Source organism: Lissotriton vulgaris, chromosome 2_1 (assembly GCF_964263255.1).
Source record: "Lissotriton vulgaris chromosome 2_1, aLisVul1.2, whole genome shotgun sequence".
In the NCBI taxonomy this organism is placed as follows: domain Eukaryota; kingdom Metazoa; phylum Chordata; class Amphibia; order Caudata; family Salamandridae; genus Lissotriton; species Lissotriton vulgaris.
Genome location: NC_141687.1, coordinates 815463914 through 815489472, shown reverse-complemented (window position 1 = coordinate 815489472; position 25559 = coordinate 815463914). Strand labels below are relative to the sequence as shown.

Below are 25559 nucleotides of genomic sequence, written 5' to 3'. Positions count from 1 at the left end.
TTTTGGAAGTTTGGAAGTGTGATGCCAAGGTTTCAAGGTTCGCTTGAACAGTGACTGGATGTAAATAATTAATTAAAGCAATCCTCTGTAAAAAGCAGGAATTCTAAGGTGAGAGGCAGTGGTAATCAGCGATATTAACGTAACAGCCTACAAAAAAGTACTCTTTCACAGCGATGTCTAGGTGGAATGTCTTCATCTTATTACACATAAAGTCACCAATTCTTCACAGAAAGAGAGTTAGGACTACACATAGGTTTTCGTCGCATCGAGAGAATGCAGTTAATGACATATTATTTTAGATGCAAGAAGAAATTTTGAAAGAAATACACTTGAAACAACAACTCTCAGCTGGTTTAGAGTCCACCCCAAGACTCTTTATCGCATATGAGATTTTAGTTTAGCTGCTGCCAATTTGAGGGATAACACTTATGAAATTAACTGTCGCCCAGTTGGTTAGATTGAAAACGTTGGTAATTAAGTGATACATTCGTGTTTGAGGGGGTTGTGTTTAAGCAACACAAGAGTTGGCATTCGTTAAAGAATAAGATGATTTGCGACTTTGGGATGTTAATTTCAAGAAGAACAGGACTTGACTTGGCACCAAAATGGCTGACTGTGACGTAGCTGACGTTCTTCTGTATGTTAACATAAGGGGCTATATTGGAAAATACATAGGTTTGTTTTCCAACGAAGACGCACCTAGATTCTGGGTATGGCTGTGTTGTAAAGATAGTTGTTTATCAACTGCTGGTCTGTCTGGCGGTGGATTTAAATATGCCTTGATGTCAATAGGCAAGTTATTTATTTTACACATAAGTCTAGATATCCTCTATTTCTATGCTAGCTTCCCAAAAATGCAGTAATATCCTAGACTAGCCAAGTTTCCAAGTTGCTTTGCCAAATATGTTATAATTAATAGAGGGAGAGAAAGAGAGAGAGAGAAAGAGAGGGGAGAAGCCTAATGGGTATTTGGGAAATGTGGTCGTTTATTGCCATTGAGGGTTTCTGATGTCATGATAAATCCCAGGCTCAAAGATAGAATGGTTTCTAAATGTCACAAAGAAACTCGAGATGGCGATATGGTAACATATTACTACATAAGCTACATGTTACATATTTTCATATTAAATGTCAATGTGAGTGTGATAATTGAAAGCAGTAAGCTGAATGCTGCACTATACTGTTCCATTGTAGAACAAATAAGGACATTTATTCAATTATGTAGCCAAGACTATTGTTTCTGATATAATAATCTGATTTCTTAAGATTAATTCGGTCTATAGAAATGTGAGCTCTGAAAACAAGGCAGAGCTAACAATGGAGGCTGATTGCAATTAGAGAGAGCCTCCATGAAGTAATATTTTGCACTTCTTTCTCTCACGAATTGTCACAGGGAATTCTGGCAAATTCTCAATTTAAACTTAATTGGTGTCCACCTTGTAATCCTCGTGTGTGCACAAATGAGAATCTGTACCCAAAACGTGATGTGCAGCCATTCGTAATCAGAGCCTCTCTGTTTCAATAAACATCACCCTGTTTCATGCTACTATAGAAGTCACATAAAAGAAAGCATGTAACCTTGGTGAGTTGGTGACATTTACAAACACTTGACTTTTGGCCTCTGTGTTTATGGCCCCACCAGAACCTCTCAATGGCAGTGTCCATAGTACACCTATTTTGTATTTTCTCTCTCTCTTTCTCTCTCTCTCTCTCTCTCTCTCTCTCTCTCTCTCTCTCTCTCTCTCTCTCTCTCTCTCTCTCTCTCTCTCCCCCCCCCCACTCTGTCAATCTCCCCCTCTCTGTATATCTCTGCATGGATATTTATATAATTCCCTATTTCCAAATTGAGTGAGTGTGTGTGTGGTGGGGAGGCGTTTTGTGTGTGAGAGAGTGCGTGTTTGAGTATGATATTTTAAAAAGCCTGAACTCAGGTTGTGCATTTTGTGGTAATTAATTTGTCGCATTAGTTAGTTACTTGGATTTTGATGTCCCCATTAAATGGGTAAACAAAATATCTGTTAGGTTAGCACAGCTATTATGTAGGACGTATGGACTGTTCAGAAGTCAGTATCCACCAAGCCCTTTGCTGCTAGAGAGTACTTGAATATTGGCAGTCTGCGCTATCTGACATGATAAATAAAAGTAACATTCTATCAAATAAAATATGACAACGTAGCTGCTATTTCCTTGGCTTTATCTGTTCAGTGAAAAGATGGAGCACAATTCAAAGACCTTTATTGCCATCGATATGTGACAGAGCCTGAAAAATTAGCTGCTGATAAGTTTCATTTACCTGCATACGTCCTGTACCAAGAGGCCTTACATTTTCACATCATGTTTACTTTAACCTGCCCGTTTCTTCTGTAGGTTTTCCAGCTCCTGAGGTGAGCTGGTTTCGAGATGGCCAGGTAATCTCCCCTGCAACTCTGCCCGGCGTGCAGATCTCATTTAGCGAAGGCCGCGCTAAATTGACGATCCCCGCCGTGTCAGCAGCCAACAGTGGAAGATATTCCGTACGAGCCGCCAACGGAGCCGGACAAGTAACTAGTACAGCCGAACTACTCACGACAGGTATGGCAGACTGCGAACCCCCAGAAAAATGGGATACCTGTAATGCACTGGGTGGCCTATTGGGGTTGGTTAGTGTGTGTGTGTGTGCGTGTGTGTATATATATATATATATATATATATATATATATATATATATATATATATATATATTTATATATTTATATATATATATATATATATATATATATTTAAAACACATACATATAAAATCCCTTTAAAATCCCACAACCTCTCAATCCATACCTACCCTAAACCCTAACATTACCTTTGCCACCCCAAAACCCATACCTACCCTAAATTACCTTTGCCACACCAAAACTAATACCTGCCATAGACTCTCAAATTTCCCTTTCCAATTCAAAACCCATATCAGCCTTCCCACCCCAAAACCCATACCCATCCTAATCCCTAAATTTCCCCTTGTAACCACAAAACCTGCACCCACCTTAAACCCTAAATTTACCCGTTCTTCCCCAAAACCCATACCCACCTTAACCCCAAAATTACCCTTGCCACCCAAAACTAATATCCACCCTAAAATTACCCTGGCCATCTTAAAATCCATACCTACTCTAAACCTTAAAGTTACCTTTGCCATCCCAAAACCCTTACCCACACTAAACTCTAAAATTACCCATGCCACCGCAAAATCTATACCCATCCTAAACCCTAAAATTACCCTTAACACCCCAAAGCCCATATCCACCCTAAACCCTAAAATTACCTTTGCCATCCCAAAACTCACACTCACCCCAAACCCTAAGATTACCCTTTCCACCCCAAAACCAATACCCAACCGTAACCCTAAAATCTCCCTTTCCGCCCAAAAACCCATAGCTATCCTAAACCCTAAAATTACCATAAAGCCTTTTAAAAAAAGACCCGCAAGTACGTAGGTATAGTTAGGGCCTAGTTTCCATAAGAAGAATGTTTTTTTCATTTAGCAATAACTTTGGCATCGTTTGACAAATCCTCGCAACATTTTCAAAACTAGAATGACACTCACTTTAGCTGCTGTCTTGAAAGTTTCGAGGTGGTCCGTCATGCTTAATATTTACATTCAAAATGCATCCCATATGCATCCTAAGCCTAGAAAATGCCATCTCTAAATCCATATCTATATATATAAAATGACTGTTTCCCTAACTGAGATGATTCCGTATTTGGAAAGCTGCTTCACATGGTACTCACCCTAAAATATAAAAATCCACGAAAGTAATTAAATGTAACTATAATTCCGGTATTGTTGAGCAACATGCTACTGTGACATATTTGTTTGAACGTTTTCTTTCGATCATCTGTATAAATCTACATTTCTTCATTGTTTGTCTTGATACATTTTGTTGACTGGGATTTATTTCCCCAAACTTACAGCTGAAACAGCACCTCCAAACTTTATACAACGACTACAGAGCTTGACAGTAAGACAAGGCAGCCAAGTTCGCCTTAACGTAAGAGTGACTGGAATCCCTACACCTGTGGTGAAGTTCTACAGAGAGGGAGCTGAAATCCAGAGCTCCCCTGATTTTCAAATTTTACAAGATGGAGACCACTACAGTTTAATAATTGCAGAAGCGTATCCTGAAGATTCTGGAACCTATTCCGTAAATGCTACGAATAGTGTCGGACGTGCCACTTCCACAGCTGAACTCACAGTTCAAGGTACAAATTGCACGTTTTACCCACAAACCAACATGTACTCTCGACTAAAGTCACTGTGCTTCTTGGGTGTGTGTTGAATACTCTTGGTTGTGTGTTGATTTCTTCAGTTTTAGGTACAGATTTGGACAAGCTATCAATATTACAGAGTTTACATTCTTTAAGTAACCAATGCACTTCTCTCTTCCTACATACATATTCTTAACTTAATTCATATTGAACAGACCTGTGAAATAGAGTCTACTGGATAAAACACATTGACACAGTCACCTGCTTCTTGCAAGCTTTTAATATTTGTATCAGGCCATCTAGTATATCCATGCCAATTGCCAGGGCGTCATCTAAAGCAGCCATTCAGCCATTAGGTTCAAACGTAGGATATTTTATCAAGTGATATATATATATTCAATATGCCTACCAACTACCCCATCGTAACAGCTGGAGTCTCTAGGATAGATGTTTAAGGGGGTGCACGCTGGGTCACAGATAAAAGTGCTGGGGCAACCTACAAATATATAAATAACTGCTGTGCAATGAAAGGTATTTGGACGAATTAATATGTTTGGCAAGATGCAGTGTCTGTTTTACTGTGTGCCTCCTGGTACATTCACCAGCTGTAGTAGTCGGGCTGGGAGAGAAGGACAAACAGGGCTGAAGCACGGTCCCCATCCGCCACCCTCCCTAGCGATCCCATTGATCACAATTATGTCAATAAAAGGATCCCATACGACTTCTTATATTCAGGTATCAACCAAGGGCTTTGAGAATACTTTTCTGTTTAATATTAAGCAACGTCTACCATCCACATGCCCCCTGCCCCATCCTAACTCTGTCACTGGAGTCATTCTTCAGTTTCCTCTTTTGGATTTGCACGTGGACTGGTTACTTGCCTTGGTTCCACCTGTTGTCTTTACATTCACTGTCAAACACAGGCCACGCCCACTTTGAAAATTGTGATTAGCAAAACAATGTGATTGACAGTTCATGAGATTTCTTGTCATCCGATTCGGTTCACCCCACCGTTTTTGTCCTTTTTATATTCATTTTTAAAAATCGTTTTTTTTTTACGATTTAAACATAAACCAAACACTCTCATAGGTAATAAAAATGTATTGCGTTCAGATACGATTCCGCTAGCAGGTGGGCAAGTGTTGGTAAATACATTAGTCACACTGGCACGGTACTAAAGAGAGACAAGCTAAATGTATGTTTAAAGGTGTTTTGACAATTTGCTGCTGGGTGTGGGGCGTCCTTTATATACAAAATATGCCAGTCATCGCCACAGATTACATGTTCTCAAAAATACTTATACCTGTAGTGTCATTGCAGACACTGTGTATAACCCTACAAGGTTCTCAAGCGACGTTAACACTACCTAATCAGGTGTCATTTATTTGAATGGATCCCATGGACATATTTAGTAACCTGATGCGCAAATGTGAAGTAAATGAATTCACACAAGTTTAAACTTTTCATTACATTAGGATTGCAGAAAAGCTTTTCTTGAATATGTTATATAGTTCTCAGCATCAAACAAATCATAACTGATAAAGGTAGCCTAAAAATGTTTTAGCAAGCCAAGAACATGCATAATTGTGGCTCATGGAACCTACATCATGTTTTTTGACTGCTGTTGACTTTTATTTTCATAGCTGATGAAGAAATACCCGCTAAAAAGACAAAGACACTTGTGTCTACTGCTCAGATTTCCCAAACAAGACAAACAAGAACAGAACAGGTAAACCTTTATCCTCTTGAATAGTTATGAGAAACAAGATGCTCATTTTGAAAACGAGTTTCACATGGATGTTTCTCACTTGCATTACAGAGGCTTGAATCTCATTATGATGCTAGATCCTCAACCACTGTTGAAATGCTTGTAGAAGGCAGCGCAGGACTGCAGCTGCACCACAAACAGCCTCCTCGAACACCTCCAAAGCCTACGTCAAAGTCGCCAACGCCGCCAATGATTGCTGCTAAAGTTCATATGGCACGTCAACAGTCTCCATCGCCTATTAGACAGTCCCCTTCACCTGTACGATCAGTGAAGGCGCCAATACCATCACCCGTAAGGTAAACGATGTAAACTTACCCTACTCTGCAAAAACGGTATCATATTATCTTCAATATTTTGAACTGCTTTATCACTGTTATAGAGACGAAAGCCCTGATATGGCAATGCACTGTGTGGTGAAACCCAAGGTGATACTGAAGATGGTGACTAGACTGAATCAGTATTATGATAATAAACATGTTAAACTTGAAGACAGAATTGGCCAACTCAATATCTAAAGGACCTGTAGCTGGTGTTATCAGCCCCATCGGAATTAGGTGGGCTCTCTTATTGAGGGTCTTAGTGTATTAACAATCATTGCTATTAAGTATGTATGTACGTATGTGCACCTCTATATCTATCTATATATCTATATGTATATCTAAAAAAAATATCTATCTATCTATCTATCAATCAATCTATCAATCAATCAATCAATCAATCAATCAATCAATCTATCTATCTATCTATCTATCTATCTATCTATCTATCTATCTATCTATCTATCTATCTATCTATCTATCTATCTATCTATCTATCTATCTATCTATCTATCTATCTATCTATATATATATATATATATATATACATATATATATTAAGAAGGGGACTCTGGATAGTTCCCAAGTGTAGATGGGGAGTAGCTCTTTTATATTGTCTACCCTACAACACCACCTACAATCTGGAAAAATATATGTGTGTGTGCGTGTGTATATATATTTATATCAAAATGTACCCCCTGTGCGTTTGTATACATATACAAATATATCGATCACCACCAAAGTTTGGCTGTTCCCAAGCCTCAAAATCGGCGGGCTCGCGGCTGGGGTAGCCACCCCCTGTAATATCCACACGTTGTTACCAATGCAACACTCCTTGGATTGAAGGCGAGTCAAAACACTGGAGCCGCGGCCTCAAGTATTCAGTGCAAGTTTATTTCAACACGATGTGATCATCGTGTTGAAATAAACTTGCACTGAATACTTGAGGCCGCGGCTCAAATGTTTTGACTCGCCTTCAATCCAAGGCGTGTTGCATTGGTAGCAGGGTGTGGATATATAAATAAATATATATATATATATATATATAATATATATATATATATATTAATATATATATATTTTTTTTTTCTCTCCTTTCAGTAGGGTCCTTGCTATCAAATATCAGACAGGAATTAAAAGACTTAAACTTTGCTTAAGGAACAATAAAGCTTCCAACACATAAATCGAGGGCCAATGAGAATGGTTTTTTTTTTACATCTGTTTAAGGAATAAGTGCAGCATTTGTTCTTCTTCCTCCTATTGACACTTGATTCCTCATTTCATTGATTAGGTCAGTGTCTCCGGCTGGAAGACTCTCTACATCACCCATTCGACCAGTGAAATCTCCTGCGGTGGTCCGTAAAGCACAGCCCACCACTCCCGCAGACTCGCTTCCACCATGGAAGCAAGAGAGCTACGTGTCTGAAACGAGTAAAGTCTCCATGCACACGAAAATCGTGGAAACGTTTGAAGGAACATATAGAGGGCAGGAGCCGGGGACAGCTCCCACTGCTCCACCAGAGGTAACGAGAATCTCATAGAACGCTGCAGGAGGCTTTGTCCATCACAGTGTTATGTGTTGTAGCCGGAGAGGAGACTCCAGCCTTGTCCTATAACCACCTATGTATACGATAGATGCTGGATAGTATATATAGTATCTGTTGTAAGGTTCATGTTGATTTTATCTGTGCTTTCTATGTGCAATCTGTGAAATGCATGTCTTTTTATGTAAATAACGTAGGTTCTGAAAGAAACTGGGAAAACAGTGGCAGTGGCCACCGTGGTCGCTGCTGTTGACCAGGCCAGAGAAAGAGAGCCCTTTCTGAGTGCCTTGGAGCAGGCTGCTAAAAGGCCGGCTGCAGTCCATATTCCGCCTGCTGCAGTCCACATCCCGCCTGCTGCAGTCCACATCCCGCCTGCTGCAGTCCACATTCCGCCTGCTGCAGTCCATATTCCGCCGGCTGCAGTCCATATTCCGCCTATAAAGGAACAGGTAGAAATAACCCTTGCTCCTCTGCTACCACCATTCCACCTGTAGCTAGTAGAACAACCGTAACCAGAGCTATGCCTAATACACCTGTTTGAGTGATTTTAAAATATAACAATTCCGTCCTCACATTATCACCCCTCAATTTTTTTCTTTTTATTTGTTTTCTTTCTTTTTTTAATTTTTTTGAACGCGTGTGCCATTTCGGTTTCTATAATCGTTTGCCATTACTTTTGCTTGAAAGAGCTTCTTAAGAAAACCCTTTCTTCCCCCTTATAAATATCAGATCAGAATCGAAGCTGAGAAAACCTCCATAGCTTCTTTATCCGTTACTACTGAAAGAGCGGTACAGAAAGAAACAGTAACAAGAACTCTAGAAGAGACATCGACTAAAAGAGAACCGATATATATGACGCAGCATAAGGTGAATACACCCTCTGGCCTTTTACAAGTCACTGGAACACACCATGCAATTTTACATTGAACCATTTGAGTATTGCTGTATTGCGCAACCATTAGATCTCTTCACGTTTGCTTACTAACACCAAGCAAGACTCCTTTAACGTGGTTCTTTGCATATTTCATGATGGCATTATGTAGTAAGCTTGTTTAATGTTGTATTTTGCCACGACTATCCAGATTATCGACGATAGCCCAGAGAAAACAGGAGCAGTCGCCACAGTCCTGGCTGCTTTAGAGGAAGCCTGGTCTCGCGAGACTCTTCAGACAGACACTCAGTTGACAAGCACACAGTTAGTTACTGCTCAGGTAGTTAAAAAGCACATGTATGTTACACTGATAGCCTACAGATTTCTTTTTATCGCAAGTGGGGCACGCCTGCACTTATGGAGCACTAGTCTTGTGTGGTTTCTGCCTGCACTGAATCCACAAGAATTAGGTAATGTGAGTGAGTTTGCACATGCACACTCGGGCAAAATCACTGCATGCGAAACACCCTGTATTTCTCTTACTGATTTGAAGGAAATCACTTTAACCGCTCAGGAAAACTCCAGATGTTAGTTTACATAATTATATATTAGGAATTTAGAACAACGATGTGCTGTGTCCACAAGCCTGCAATTAATTCAAGCGCTCCACTCACGGCTTATTGGGTGCTCTGTCCTTCACTGGATCTAGGTATATCTACTTGAATAGTATGTCTGTCTGAAAATGGAATGTCTGTCCACTCTTTCATTTTCACATGTGCAAAGTATTCATTTTATGTGTGTGTGTGTGCATTCGTTTCCTGTCCACTTGTTAAAATATGGATACACATAGTGTATATGTTTCGTTCAACAGTGACCCCAATGCAGGAAACAGTAGAATACCCTTGCATGTTTAATGACTTTTATTGAATTGGTTTCTGAAGGTACTTGCTCTATGTCATTCTTTATAGCTATCTTCACTGCAATAATACTGTTGGTTTTCCTCCCACTTCTTCTTTCTTCTTCCATAACATCTTCCGTCGTTCTTGTTATTCCTCAGTGTTACATATATTCTTGGTGTGCGTAAAGGTGTATATTGTTTACTTGTATAAATCAATGTGGTTTTTTTCTGTGACCGAGTCTCTTAAGTTTTCAAATGCTACCTTTGTCTAGATCGGCACAGGGAAAAAAGCTGAGGCTGTGGCTACGGTTGTTGCTGCAGTTGACGTAGCCCGCATTAGAGAGCCTCCAGAGCCGGCCGAAGAGTACGGCAGAGAGAGTTTGGAGTATACATATAAGCAGCATGTTTTAGCAGAGAAAAAAGTTGAACACCCACCTGAACGCCCTACTGTCACCAAACCAGTAAAACCTGCCCCAGTGCATGTTACGCCTGAAATCAAAGCACCTCCCACAGACTATGTGGTGACACCCGTCGTGCAGGTTAGCCTCAATTTTTACCCAAGTCTTTAGAAGTACATCAAGACTTGCCTTTCCAGTGTTGTGTGAGCACTGATCACTCAACAAAATCTTGTTGGTTCATGTAGATTAAAAGAACACCAGAACCACCAGCTGAACCACCAGTCCGCGTGATCCAACCACCTCCCCATTCTCCAGTTCCTCATTTCTCAGTTGCCAAAATCACTGTTCCCAAACCAGACCATACTTATGAGGTAAGATGTGGTGGAAGAGCATGACAGGCAAGCAGGCACAAACTAAATAAATCCCTGGTTATCATACAAATACATAGCCCTTGAAAAAGTCCCCCAAAAAACGAAAACACACTTGGCCTTGAGCATTTTGGCCATTCGTATTTTCTCCGTCTATGCTTTTCCATTGTAATTCGAATCCCATATTTGTTAAAAAAATGTTTTAGTATCACCTGCCTGACCTGCAACTTCCAGCCATTGAAAGTAGACGCCTTCCCTATAGAAACTACCCTTCAACTATTAATCTAACACTACCCCCAGTGACTATGTAACTCTTAATGTTGCAGTGTTCATACTGCATACTAAACCAGCTGATAATTAACATGTACTACACCAATAATCATAATAAAATTTCACACTTCTAATAGCCAAAACCAATGCTTTTCTGCAATTTACAATTATGCTTTTTCCTAATTTTTTGCGCGTTAATTTATTTTTTTACATTTAAGTAGTTCATGCCTAATCCATTTCTGCAAATCATAGTAGTACTATCACTTTCAACTACTTCTTGTTGACTTTAAAGATGCGCTGCATGTTCCTGACGCACACGTCCATCCACAGGGAAGGGCTGTGCCAGGAAGAAGTGCAAAAGAAAGCAAATTGTGTGATATAGTTCTGAAAACATGTGGCAGTAACTCCGCTAACACACAACTAATGCATTAAGAAAGACAGTTTACCAATGACTCAGTCAGAAAAAGGACATTTCACAATTCTTGTGGAATCCTTTGTTGATAAAACATCTTTTTTCAATAAGAGACTAGTGCATCTTACAAAAAAAGGAGGTAAAGAAAGTGACAAACTGTGTAACACTTTTTCTCTTGGGTTGGTTAGGTTTCCATAGCAGGGACTGCGATTTCCACTCTGGAAAAAGAGCTGACAGCAACCATTGCTCAGAAGGTCATAAAACCAGTGAGACCTCCTTCTGTAAAACCAGCTGAGCCCAGAAAGGTACCAGAGAAGGTGGTATATCAGCCTTTCCCATTGGGAGAGACAACAGAGACATATAAAACACGTTATGATCTTGAGATGAAAAGAGACCTGGAAGTCAGCATTACAACTGATGTGGCCTATGACGAGCCATTAGCGAAGCACATTAGAACAGAGGTTTGTTATCCGGTAACTTGCACTCAATCTACATGTAAAGTAGAATCTCTTACAGCACTCTAACTTGTATACCTCACCCCCTCACCACAAGTCCCACCCTAGACCCTACTTATGTCTGTCTCCCCCACAAGTAGTTGTTTTGTCAAGCTGTCCTATGCTTTTAACCATATTATGTGTTCGCAAACAGCTGGTAGTCCCTATCAAGGAAGCAATTTTCTTCACACACTCTTATGTGGTACTGTGTGATATCCTCACTTCTTGAGCTCTGGATCCTTTTTAATAACTCCATTTTATTTTGTAGGCAGCGAAACCTGTACAGACACCAGAACCAGAAGACTTTCCTGTGACTCCTCCAACCATTGTATCAGTAAGTAGTGTGTCAGAGAATACTCAAACTTGCTGTTTGATCTTAACTGCTAACGTTTCTGTTTATCTGTGCACATTGTCCACATTTAGTGTTAGGACACTTGAGTGTGATCAGGGATGAACTAGGGGAAGAGAATGATGACTAGGTTATGGTTCTTTCCTCACTCATGCAAATGGCAAAACAATCCATACCCTGTTCCTAATACTATTCATTGTACAGGGGACATCATCTCTTAGCCTCACCAGTAATTAGCCAGGACTACAAATTCTATTCCTCTTCTATGGATTGAGAAGTTCCTACATGGTTTGAAACCCAACAAAGTTTTTGAGGTCGTTGGTGTCTCGCAGAAGGTTTCTTTAGGAGGGGTCTGACCTCTGCATGTTTCCATACATCTGGGAAGGCTGGTGTAAAGACGGGATGTTGAGGATGCTGCTGAGTTCCGTACTGATTAGGTTGGATCCGAGGTGGACGAGATGGTGGGGCCAGGGATCGTTGGGTGCCCTGGAGTGGGTGGATGCCAGGATGGCTGTGGTGGTTTGGGTGGTGTACATCTGTACAGCCCAGCCAATGGAATCCGCCTAGGTTGATTAAACAAAAGCCACCAATCCCTGCATGATAGAAGATTTTTGAATGGATACAATGAAAGGGCAGAAAAGGTAGGGAACCCATGGGACACTGCTCATACCATTTGCTCTGCATAGAACCTGAAATAGACAAAATGGATAAAAAGAAATCCACTCAAAACTAATGAATGGAAATATGGACCTCTTCATCATTTGCCTCTGGGCCACACAAGGTGCCTCAGTACCCTCATCACCAACGTTAACAGGCAGTAGCAACCTTTTGTTTGCTAATTCTAGCATTCTAACTTGTTTACACATTAGTCACTGACTCAAAAAACATTCAAATGATAAATTGTATTTCATATTCACACACTTTCCTAAATCATATTGTTATTTTCTACGGCTTACTTTAGGGTCTGAAAAATGTGACTGTTATTGAGGGTGAGTCTGTCACTTTGGAATGTCAGCTTTCCGGACATCCGTCTCCAACAGTGATGTGGTTTAGAGAGGATTATCGCATTGAAACATCAATTGACTTCCAAATTACCTTTGAGGAATGCAATGCCCGCCTTCTGATTCGGGAAGCCTTTGCAGAAGACAGTGGACGATTCACTTGCACTGCAACGAATGAGGCTGGCACCATCAGCACTTCTTGCTACTTAGTTGTCCAGGGTAAGTAAGCAATTGTTTTAAGACCAAAGACAACAATGACACAAATGTGTTTCTTCCCAGGTACACAATATACAAGTGTGTATCTTATCTTGCAATAGTTTTGAAAAATGTATTATAATTGAAAATGTAATTATGTGTGTATGTGATATTTCTTTATCACTTTTTAGGAAATGCAAACTGGAACAAAAATAGAGATTTCCTAATAGCAATTCCTACAGAGAAGGAATCGCTATTAGGAAATCTCTATTCAAGAAATACCAGACCATTCGAGGCCCATAGGTGGGTTTTGCATTACCCTTGCAAGGGGGGCTTTTAGCCTAAGGCCCTCCTTAATGCACCCCTAAAAACGTAGTGCACATGTAAAGTGCACACATGCCCACTTTATAGGACTTTAAAAAAGCATTTTGGAGTGCTTTTTTAAATTGCACATGGTTACCATCAATTTGAAGTCGATGTTAATTGCATTTCCTAAAAACCTATCTCACATTTAGGAAATGCTTAGTACGTGTCCTTAGGAAATCACAAATAGGAAATCCCTATTTACGATTTCTTATTTGGGTATCGCAAAATGCGATTTCCACTGGGTAGAAATCACATTTTGCAATTCCCAAACCCAAGGCCATTTAGCATTTCCTAACTTCCCGAAATAGTGATTTGGTCCGTCAAGAAATGCTAAATGCTTTCACACATCTGGCCCTTAGTATTTATGGAAGTTGTTCGAGAATGTCAAGGTTCATGTAATTTTCGCCAAGTTTGCATTTTTGCTGGTTTGTTCTTGTCAAATAACAGGAATTCTTCCTTGGTTAGACTGAGCTTCAGGCAAGCGCTGAACAACCAGGTATGGATGATGTGCAGTCAATGTTTGACGCTTTGGAAATCTGTTGCAGAGGAGACTTTCAAGTAGGGTTGTTTATCATCCGCATGTTGGTAAATCTTGATACCATTATCTGCGAGAAGAGCACCAATTTGCTTTATTTAGAGATTAAAAATGACAACAGAAAGTATGGAACCCTGAGGTTCTCTGAAGGTGATAGGAATCTTTTGGCACCCGGAGGTGCCCATGTGATAAAAATGGTAACTTTGGAAAGGTAGGAAGAAAATCAGATAGGTACATTGTCAATGAATCCCGTTTGAGACTCCAGGGTGTGCCTGAGGTGTGGATGTTCAGGTCAGAAGTCCTACAATATATGGAGGCAGGGACTATAGTCATCTGTGGTCAAGAGGGCATCTCTTCCAATGTGTATGATAGCAGTCTCTGTGCTGAAGCATGATCTGAAGCCAGACAGGTAGTCATGCAGGAGATGGTTAGCACGGATGTGCTCTTGGAGGTAACATAGACTGCTTTTGTGATGATCTTTCTGATGAATGGTTAGTGAATCGCAAGGTATTAGGCACGATTATCAAGGTTCTGGACTGTCTTGAGAGCTTCTGGGAAGATGCCTTTAGTGACAAAGGCAGTGATAACACTGAGTAAGGGATGGAAGAGCGTGCCTACAGAGATCTTTGATGAAGGATGAGGGAAAGACATTACTTTCATAAGAAGTGGCTTTGGGTGAGTTGAGTATGTCAGTTAAATCTGTGAAAGATAGGGCTTTGAAAGCTTACCACTTCGGGATTTTACATAATATGGTAGGCGTAAAGGATAAAAAAGGCTTGGTGTTGTCAATGTGTGTCACATCCTCTGCATTTTTTCCACTGGAGAAGAGGTTGCACCTTTTTATGAAGTTAGAACTATGTGGGCATGACATGGGGCTGATGCAGTGCTTGAATGTCTCGGATGATTATTTTGTTTTCATTTTTATATCAGTATTGTCAATGGATGATGCTTAAAACCATCACAGGTATACATAGATTCTTCAAAATTAAAGCAGAATCACTGAAAAGAAAAGTGAGGCATTCTGGTGGCATACTAACATCATTAAGCTAGCATCAGCACATCGCGTAGATCAATATAATTACAATGTGTGTTGCGCACACGAATAATTATTGTGTTATTTGGTTGCAGTATTAAGGGATTAATAAATAGGCCCCCATGACATGGTTTCCTTGATATTCTGTTGGAAAACCTACCAAGAATCACTTCACAAGGCAGCTGGGATGGAAAATCAATGTCATTTCATTGTGTTACACTTAAGCAGGAAATATTGTAAAGTTCAATGGCAAAGTTTGCACTGCTTCTCAGAATCTGGAATACCAAATCATTCCATCAAGTCAAGAAATGTCACTGCCTTTAGACTGCAGCTCTTACAGCTTTTTATGTTTTTATTTAATGCCTCTGAAAGAACCATAGCTGAAAGCTCTATATATGGAGCCCCAGCATGGAGGAGCTTTTGTCTAATGACAGCAAGTCGTAATCAACCCCCCCCCCCCCGCCCCAGACAAACAACTCACACTTAATAGCTTCAAAGGGAATGCCATTTCTCAAATACAACCACACTTCTGTAGTGGATATTCCATTGTATCAAAGTCAGATGTTCAGCAAAGATACCAGGCAACATCACCGTTTATAATCAGGCTGTGGGGTTGGCACAACTCTTTCAAATCAATGGATAGTGGGTGTAATAGTATGCCTACTGACTGCAACTCTTTCTCAAATTTTATCAGTTGAATAGAAGAAAGCATTCTGATGCTCTTCCACTTTGTACCTTACATGGAAAAATTATTTGTATATTCAGTAGTCTTGGATTGTATATCCATTTATTGATTTGTATCTTCACAACTGACACGTTTTGCTGATGCATTTTCTCAAGGAATTAATTTCAGTTTTGTGATGTTCTTAGTAAAGTAGTATGCTCTAATTATTATATACATTTTTCAAACACTTTCACAATATCTGAAGAGAAACATAACTCATTATGCCCATCTTAATCCATATTGGGAAAGGTTGGGTTAGGTAAGGATGATTGCTTTTTATTTCACATTATGTAACATTTATGAATTTATTCCAGTTGGAGTTTAGCAAATTATTATTTTCCCTTGCAAATCTAAACAAAATTTCAATCACTGCAAACTCACACTCCTGTTTTATGATGTTTTGAATAAGTGTTAGTGGATGTAAAACAGTGTCCTTTTCCAAATGTTTTCTAATAATCTGAATATTCAAACATTGGATTTCAATTCAGAACATTATTTTGTCCATGTGTTTGGATTTGTAGTGGAGTGTTATTATCTGTTAAGTTCATATAGAATTTCAAACATTGAATGAATGTTTATTCACTTTTTAGTTTCTGAAGAGTTTGAGAGCAGAGAAACCATTCCTGAGAAAATGGTCAGTGATGAAAAAGGGTAAGTATTCTGCATCTCCATTTCTCAAATTGCATTTCTTTTCGCACACATTTCAATTAATTTGGAATTGGATGTCACAGGAAACAATTTATTTATACATTTGTACATTTACAGCTTTGAAGAGCCAGCTAAGGAAATGGATGTGGAGCTTCCCATTGTTGCTGAACCAACTGAGCCCACAGAAGGTGTTGCTCCATTCTTTGTCAGAAAACCAACTGAACAGAAGTTAGTTGAAGGAGGAAGTGTTGTGTTTGACTGTCAGATTGGCGGATCCCCAAAACCACACATTTATTGGAAAAAAGCAGGCGTTCCTCTTAACACTGGATACAGGTACCTTCACGAATTATAATATATTAAACATCCAATCACCTGTTCTGCTAACTTGATGTTAATCTACTCAATATGAATAGGATACGAAGAAAAAAAGAGAAGGGCACTACAAAGAACTTGATGCCTACAATGATACATTCATCAGTTAGATAGGACATCATGAACTATACCTTTTTTGACAGTTCATCAAAATAGGTTGTGAAATGTAATAGCTGAAATATACTTGTATGTTGGCAGCAGCTTAAAAGATTCTGATCCATTTCCTCAAATCTTATAAAAGACCCTTAACTCATTTACGTAGACTGTTAATTACAGAGTCCTAGTTATAATCATAATTATTGGTTGGCTAATGCTGGTCATCTATCAAAGAACAGTGGGCTTTTACTGTGATGGTGGAGAACACAGTGGTCTGTAAAGCAGGGGTCTCCAAACCGGTCCTGGAGGGCCGGATCCATGCCAGATTTTTTGTATATCCCCATTGAGATACATGTAGTTATATTAAAAATCTGGCATGGATCTGGACCTCCAGGACCGGTTTGGAGCCCCCTGCTGTAAAGCTATGGCAGCCCTTGAATCCTACATTGATAATCACTTAGGGTGAGATTCACAAATTATTTTGCACCCATTCACATGGGTTTTTCTACTGAATATATTTATGTTTCGAAATGCTACATTCCATGTCACAGAATCAGAACTAGCATAATGTTAAAAACTCAAATGCATTTACAATGTTTGAGAATTTGCCACCATTATAACGTACATGCATTTCAACATGTGTTTATATAGTCTTATGTATTTTACCTTTCTATTTACACATCTAAATCTTTTAACAACATATATAGTATGCTTCATTGCAGTGTTGGGTTCTGGGTTCTCTCACAGAAAAAAAATATATTTTATTTTGGAGAGAGAAATAAAAAACTGTAAGCTTTATGAAAAACGGTAAACAGACAGACCTTTTTCCTGTGGAATAAACATCTGCTTAAGGATAAGGATGTGAGCATTACCCCATGATTTGTTGTAGGTTTATGTGTTTATGGTTTCACATTTTGCAAAGCATATTCAAGTTCTACACAAACTGAAGGATGAAATCTGTGAAGACTAGATTTACGATTTTTGACAATATAAATTGGCCCTTGAGAAAAAATAAAAACAAGAGGCTATGAGTTACCCAACAGTTTTCTTAAAACACTGTTGAAATGATCCCTAACCGTATATTACTCATACAAGAGAATAGTGACTTGCTTGGTGCCAAAAATGACGTGGTAATAACCAAAATGTTGGATACTTTATCTTTTTTCCTTAAAGATACAAAGTTAGCTACAACAAGGATACCGGAGAGTGTAAGCTGGAAATATCTATGACCTTTGCAGATGATGCAGGAGAATACAGTATTGTTATTCGTAACAAACATGGAGAAACATCAGCTTCAGCCGATTTACTGGAAGAAGGTAAAATCAAACATAATTAAAAATTAAAGATTAAATGCTGACTATGTTGCAGGTTTTCCATTTCTACTTCTCATGCATAGAACCAATGGAGGGCAAACCTGAACCAGCAGTGGTTCACTAAGCAACAGGAATGACATTATGAGATGTTGTTTGATTTTCAGTGCATAACATTAGGCATATTACACCAGAATTGTAATACAGTAGATCTTGTACACAACTTCAATCTCCAGTTAAGTATGATTGGCAAGACCAATTTGTATTTAGAGAGTCATGACATTGGGAAGGTTATCCCTAAAGAATAAATACAGTAAGGTTGTAGAATGTTTCCTGGGAATTCAATGAAACCCTCAAATTACAAATTATCAGAGTTTCTCTAAATATTATACATGAAACGCTCTAGCACTACTTTTCCTAACATTGATTTAAAAGAAATTGGAAAGCTGTGTCAGGTATAAGAACACAACACTAATCTAATCATTCATTGTAAATCAAATCCCTCCTACCCTCTTGACATTCATTAAAACACTTACATGTTCATTTAAATTAAAAGTTAACATACTTCAGTATTTTTTAAAAATTGTTCTGTACATTGGTTTTGGTAATGCTGTAAAATTGCAAATGTATTTAATATGTTCTAATCTTTCAACCTATCTTTAACTTCTAGCTCAATATGAATCATATGTAACACAATTAACTGCATTTGTTCAAGAACCAAAAATTGCAGAAGAGGCTCCGGAAATTCCATTAACAGAATATGAAAAAGAGCAAGCATTGATAAGGAAGAAAATGGGAAAAGATACTTTCTCATTCAAAGAAGTACATGTATGTTCACTTTTTCTGTGTTGTACTTTAGTATATATTGATTATGTTTATATATTGCCCTATGCTGTCTTGAAGATGCATAATATCCTTTGTCTATTTGCAGGAATTACACATTTCTTCATTTGAAGAAAGACTAATCAGGGAAATTGAATGTAGCATTATAAAAACAACCTTAGAAGAACTTCTTGAAGAGGATGGTGAAGAAATGATGGTTGACATTTCTGAATCTGAAACAACTGAACCAAGATTTGATATAAGATTAAAAAGCTACAGAATATTGGAAGGAATGGGTGTTACCTTTCATTGTAAAATGTCTGGCTACCCATTGCCAAAGGTATGATTTTTTTTGTAAACGTCTACTGTAGAAATGTTATGTACTAAAGTACTTCATGTAATAACAAGAAAACAAACATGTCAAAATAAGATATCAATCACCAGAAATATCTATCATAGCGACATCCAAGTAGAGCACCACAAGCTACCATGCATTATTACTGGGTAAACATTAAAAAGGGTTACAAACTGTGAAAGTGAAAAAAAAGTGTCAAGCTATTGTGTAAACGCTTTGTGTAAACTCACAGTTGCAATACTGCTTGAACCAATCAGAAATCAATGAAGTAGGTGTGATAATATTTATTGTTCCAAATTAATCAAGAGAATAACCTTGCCAGAAAGAGCATGATAATTGTTGACAGTACATGAGGGCTCAAATCTGTAGGGATTCAGGGTTTCTTTAAAGAGTGCTTATGAGATATATTTACATACAGTGTACTACCAAGTGTTTCCACTTAAAACCTGATTGGTGCAGCGGTAATGTACCGCCAACCAGTATGCAAATAGAATATGAATTTGTAATAATAGGCATAGGCAAATCATAGGAGACTTTAATCTCTGCATTCTATTCACTTATTCACTATTGACTGTTGTGTCACATATGTGTTCTTAATACTACTGCACATTTCTTTTTTCTACCAAAGATTGCTTGGTACAAAGATGGTAGGCGCATTAAGCAAAGTGCGCGGTACCAAATGGATGTATTGCAAGATGGCAGAGCAAGTCTGCGGATACCTGTTCTCTCACCTGAAGATGAGGGGATATACACTGCCTTTGCCAGTCATGTGAAGGGAAATGCGATCTGCTCTGGGAAATTGTACGTAGAACCCTCTGCACCAGCTGGTGCTCCAGGGTACTTGCCCACTCCAGATGCAGTTAAAAGAATTCGGTAAGTGTATGTGTGGCATTCTGTATATATTTGCATATTTGTATCTGCACTACAGAAAATGCATTGCCTGTACATGTTTGATATATGTTACAATAATTCCACCATTCATTTTACACAGGGTATAGTAAACTATAAATATTCTTGTAAGCATCTTCTAAAGCAATATCGTGATGAAAGAAGGCATGCAACCCAGTCTCCAATGCAATCACACCCAAACGATTATTAAAGGGCAATCTTCCATTTACCTTTTTACTTTCAAACAATATCAAGCCCTTTACACATAGCTTCCAGCAATTGGGTTTCCTTGCAATTAGTAGAGAAAGCAGAACCAGGTAAAGGTTTATGGAAAATTAAGTATGCTGAGCCTATGGTTCAGACAGCAGTGTTACATCAGGTATTCTTTTTGTCAGGTTGAGCACAGGATAAAGGGTTATATAGGCATGAACACATTTCTGTATTCTAAACATGATATGGGCATGCTTGACACGCATTTACATCAAGTGGTGTTGAAGGTCAACCACCTTCTTCAGAGCTAAATTATTCTGAGCCATTCTTTGTCTGCCCTCCATAGATGTGCTATGCATAGGAACATCATACTGCCACACAACCAAGTTTATTTTGTTTGGGTTTTGTTCAAACCCCACTCAATAAATTGCAATTGTTATTAGACCTACATTGCAGGAAAGCATCACTTGTGGTTTTGTCTTAAATCAGTTGATGCTCTAATTGTGCCATGACTTTAAAAGTTGCATCTATTTATCAGACTTATTTAGGATTTTGATCCCACTAACCTTAGATCAGTGGTTCTTAACCTTTTGACTTCTGTGAACCCCGCTCATTCACTGTTGGAAGCTCGGGACCCCAGCCTAAGCAATTTCTACAATTTGAATTTCAAGCAGTACACACAATGTAGAAACACATATATATCAGATTAATAATTAAAAACTTTTATTCACCCAAAAAATAAAATATAATTTGAATGAGAGACTATGATCTTTTCAATGTTCAGTTTTATTTCTAAAAGATTAAGCAATAGGCTAGATTCTAGCTTTTGGTTTTGTTTTATTTGCTCCTAATGCATGTGGCATTTTTGTTGATTTGTTCCAGTGCTTCAATTGAGGCAACCAACCAGCTATATTAGATTCTGTTTGCTATAATTGACCTTGTCCTGCAAATCAAGCTGATAGTAACTTCATGATTAGGCTCCAATTGCAAATTCTTAACATTTGCAGAGCATTTTATCTTATTCAATTTAGTATTTTATGTATATATAATGTGCTAATCTACTAATATTATTTAATTTTCTAAACAGTCTCGAACCCTCTTAGTACTCATGCAGACCCTAGGTTAAGAGCCGCTGCCTTACATCAATTAGGTCAAGCATGGTTTGTTTTCTGTGAAATTTAAAAGGAACACATTCCAGGATCCATTCATTTGCTGGTAAAGCTTCTTCTTTTGAGGCACATTTTGGCACTCAAAGTGATAAAGCTTTTGAGTTTCACAAAGTGACTTCCAACATATAGCACTGCTATTTCTCAGAACCTTTCAAGCAGTTTCTTTTCAAGGTAGGACTAAACGACTTGTAGGTTTACTGTAATTTCTTGCGCAATGGCAAGCAGCCGTTGAATGGCATGTGTCACATTAATAAACATCCAAGTAACCTGTAGATTGTTATGGTCATGAGAGCATTAGATCATGCATATCACTGGTCTACCCAAAGCCCCAGTTTCATTTTACATTTGTTTGAGTTCACCTTTGTCAGAACAAGCCTCTTGACATAGAACAGTATGCCATTTAACCCCCCAGGGGCCCATTCTGATGTCAGGCGTAAAGCCACCTGACAACTCCTCGGAGGCTTTCCGGCACGGCATCATAGGTTTCCTTTCCAACCTCCATATTATAATACAGAGTCCGTCAGAGCTGTTACCCCAAATTGACAGCGGAGCCAGCCTGCAGACCGCCGTTGGGATTACTATGTCGTATCCTGCCGCTTGAAAAGACAGGTGGAAAGGGACTCAGGGGGCCCCTTAACAGGGCCCCATTCTCCCCCTGGCTCTCCACTATTGGGTGTGGCGGGCACCTATGGTGCCTCCCAAACATCCACACATCGTGTGGCAGGCACCACAAGGTGCCTGCCACATGGTGCATGGATGTTTTGAAAATGTATTTTTTCTATTGTGACCTGTACTGCAACCCACAGCTCAAGCTGCAATAGAAAACATACACTTTACGACCGTCACAATCGTAATGATGGCAGCGTAACCGCCGACTCCTTGTTGGGGGTCCTATTTCCGCTACGGTGTCAGATCATCATCGTAATTAGGCCCAAAGTGTCTACATTCTGGCTTCTGTTAGAAAGACCAAGACACACAATTGTTGCACTAGGCATTCTTGCTTTACCCTGTTTATCAATCTCATTACTTAGATTATATTAATGTGACTATAAAGTTAGCTGACTCTCTGCATTTGTTTTAGATACAGAACTTCATGTAGGCTGACGCATGGAGTATTCCGCCTTATCTACTACATGATATTTGCAAATTGAATAGCATTTTACATTAATTTACAATACTATACATTTGACAATATTTTCATGTGGGTGCACTGATTGGTATTTGTAACCTATTATTAATTATTATTACATTTACAGCCTTTATTTTAAATGTGTATGTGTTGGAAGGTGGATTATTAGTAGGGGTAAGTATGCACCAACCACTGGCGATAAGGCCAAAAATGCAATATAAGGTCCAGACAAGGTCTCAATAAATTGTTCCCTTTATCAACCCTTAGTAGCAGGCAACGAGCCGGCAGGCTTAACTCAGGAGACAGATGTGTGAAGAATTTAAAAACGCCTATAATCTAAATATATAAGACACAACACACAATACAAATCTAAAACCAATGTATAAAAATAGGAAATATTTGTATGATGAAAATGACACCAAACCGACAAAAAATTCAATATAGGCAACTAGAGATAAGATTTGTAAAGAATAAACACTTTCTAGTGCTTAATAACATATAGCGCTGCATTAGGACATCTGGTTGTAGAGTCATAGTTTGAGGCTAATCACAATGCAGCTCTGGTCATATACACTAAACGGAAGGCCGTGGTCAAAATTTGACCTTCGCTCTTATAAACTTCTGGAGCTTTTTTCTTTACGTCAAGCGGGCCTCTCCAACAGGGACTACAGTGCCAACAATGCACCTGGCCAAACCCTTAAAAGTCCACTGGACACACTCCAGACTGGGGTCGTCTAGAGGGAGATGGTGCAGGGAAGCTCTGTTAACCTGTTGCTCTCAGGGAGTCCACTCTTTAATCCTTTTTGAAGCAAGGCAAAGTCCTCAGGGCTGTAGTTCTAAGTGTACAGCCGGGGCAGTCCTTCAAAGTGCCAGCCTTTGGAGTGCAGACCAGGGTCCCAGCAGGGCAATCCCTCTTCTTGTAGGTTCGGGTCGCAGATCCAAGTTGCTATACAGGTCTCACATATTTTTTCAATATTATGAGGTGACAAGCAGGTGGGCACCCTTGACCAATGGGGTACAGGGTGCCACCCAGAAGCATAATCGCTCCTTCCAAAGTGTGGCATGTCCCACAAAGCACTGCACTATTCAAGATGGAGATTTTCTTTCCTAGGGAGTAAGACCTGGCTAAGCCAACCCACTGGTGTTGCTCATTTCCCTTAAGACTTCTTCTAGCGACCTGCAAATTCCACTCTTGGGGCTACCATCTGGCTGAGGGGTATAGGAAGAGGGGGTAGGCCTGGCTGGCATTACTTACTGTGCTGCTTTATTTGACGCCCAGTTTAATTTACCAAGCCCCTGTCATGGCCTCTGCAGCTGCAGAGCTCCCCCATCATATAACCTTTGTCACGCATTAGCTCATCAAAGTAGTTTGGCTACGCCTGTTAAGGGTTGGCCAATCAGGGGAGCCTGCTAGAAGGCTGGGTGTAGGCTCACAGAAAAGAAGGTTTAACAGAAAAGAAGGTTCTCCAACTTATTTTCTGTATTGGTTATGACAAATTCAATAGTGGCAAATTGTTAGATTTATCATTATCAAACTTTTAAGTCCTTGAAATATTATTTTATCTTACTCCTGTCAATAGATATCCTGTATTACAGTATTTCCTTGTTATCCTAAGGCGTTAAAGGGCTAAAATGGAGGAAAAATGAAAGTGGTAGCTTTCCCCTCACCAGGTCATATAAAACATCTTTTAAAATGCCCCTACATATTTTTACATGGCACCTAGCTAGACCATAGGAGTTACTTATATATCATAAGATAGCTTAATACTTGGCAAGTACCTTAAATCCAAAAGCGAATGTGCATACAATTTCAATTTCAAAGCAGGGCTAACTTTTAAAATGACAGCAGGCAAAACAGCAGCGTACACTGAAGTGCCTCAAAGCTGCTGGGCCTTTAGACCTACATGCTTTACCATATACTAGGTACTTACTGTTAAGTTGTTAGTGCCAATTGTAATTACACCAAATTACCATATACTTTTGTAATCAGTGCTCTGGCCCTGACGAGCAGGGCCCAGAGTGCAGTCAGTTACCACCAGTATAAGTCAAAAAATGGGCGTGATCAAAAAGGATGACTTTCTCACAGTATGCTATTCTGGAAAAATTAATTGTGCCTGTGTGAAATGTGATTATTATGTTGAATGTTTTAATTACATACATTACTGGGAGTTAATATGTTGTTTGTTTCTCTTTTCAGATCTGTTTCCCCACGTTCCCCAAGTCGATCTCCAGGGCGTTCCCCTGCACGCTCTCCAGCACGCAGGCTAGACGAAACTGATGAAGCGCAGCTTGAGAGACTGTACAAACCTGTTTTTGTGTTGAAACCAGCCTCATTCAAGTGTGCTGAGGGACAGACTGCAAGATTTGATCTCAAAGTTGTTGGAAGACCTATGCCAGAAACCTTCTGGTTTCACAATGGTATGTATTAAACATAGTCACTATCGTTTCAGAAATATTAAAACAATTTTTTCATTTGGTGAACCTCATGGGATACAAAATATTTTGTTCACACAGGTCAACAAGTTGTCAATGATTACACGCATAAAATTGTCATCAAAGAAGATGGCACGCAGTCACTGATTGTTGTTCCGGCTCTACCACCTGATTCGGGCGAATGGACAGTTATTGCCCAAAACAGGGCTGGCAAAACTTCAGTGTCCATGACCCTGACTGTGGAAGGTATTTACACATTTAAAAACAATATTTTTAGAACACAGCATAATTTTAGAGTGTTTTTTTAGAAAACAGCATCATTTTAGAGTATTTTACATTTTTAAA

The 25559-nt window shown here is 39.2% G+C and overlaps 1 protein-coding gene across 1 annotated transcript in view; it reads left to right on the top strand.

Annotated features, from left to right (window-relative positions):
• The window catches only part of TTN (titin), a 380526-nt gene that overhangs the window by 22299 nt on the left and 332668 nt on the right, over positions 1–25559 (top strand). The window contains exons 3-23 of the mRNA XM_086956205.1: positions 2368–2571; positions 3946–4233; positions 5883–5968; positions 6059–6303; positions 7616–7847; positions 8066–8317; positions 8598–8735; positions 8951–9079; positions 9910–10176; positions 10281–10406; positions 11274–11546; positions 11848–11913; positions 12890–13148; positions 16373–16433; positions 16548–16763; positions 18072–18214; positions 18879–19036; positions 19140–19370; positions 20014–20258; positions 24979–25199; positions 25296–25460. Of these exons, the coding sequence (XP_086812331.1) occupies positions 2368–2571; positions 3946–4233; positions 5883–5968; positions 6059–6303; positions 7616–7847; positions 8066–8317; positions 8598–8735; positions 8951–9079; positions 9910–10176; positions 10281–10406; positions 11274–11546; positions 11848–11913; positions 12890–13148; positions 16373–16433; positions 16548–16763; positions 18072–18214; positions 18879–19036; positions 19140–19370; positions 20014–20258; positions 24979–25199; positions 25296–25460 (4005 nt within the window). The remainder of the gene's footprint in view (positions 1–2367; positions 2572–3945; positions 4234–5882; positions 5969–6058; positions 6304–7615; positions 7848–8065; positions 8318–8597; positions 8736–8950; positions 9080–9909; positions 10177–10280; positions 10407–11273; positions 11547–11847; positions 11914–12889; positions 13149–16372; positions 16434–16547; positions 16764–18071; positions 18215–18878; positions 19037–19139; positions 19371–20013; positions 20259–24978; positions 25200–25295; positions 25461–25559) is intronic.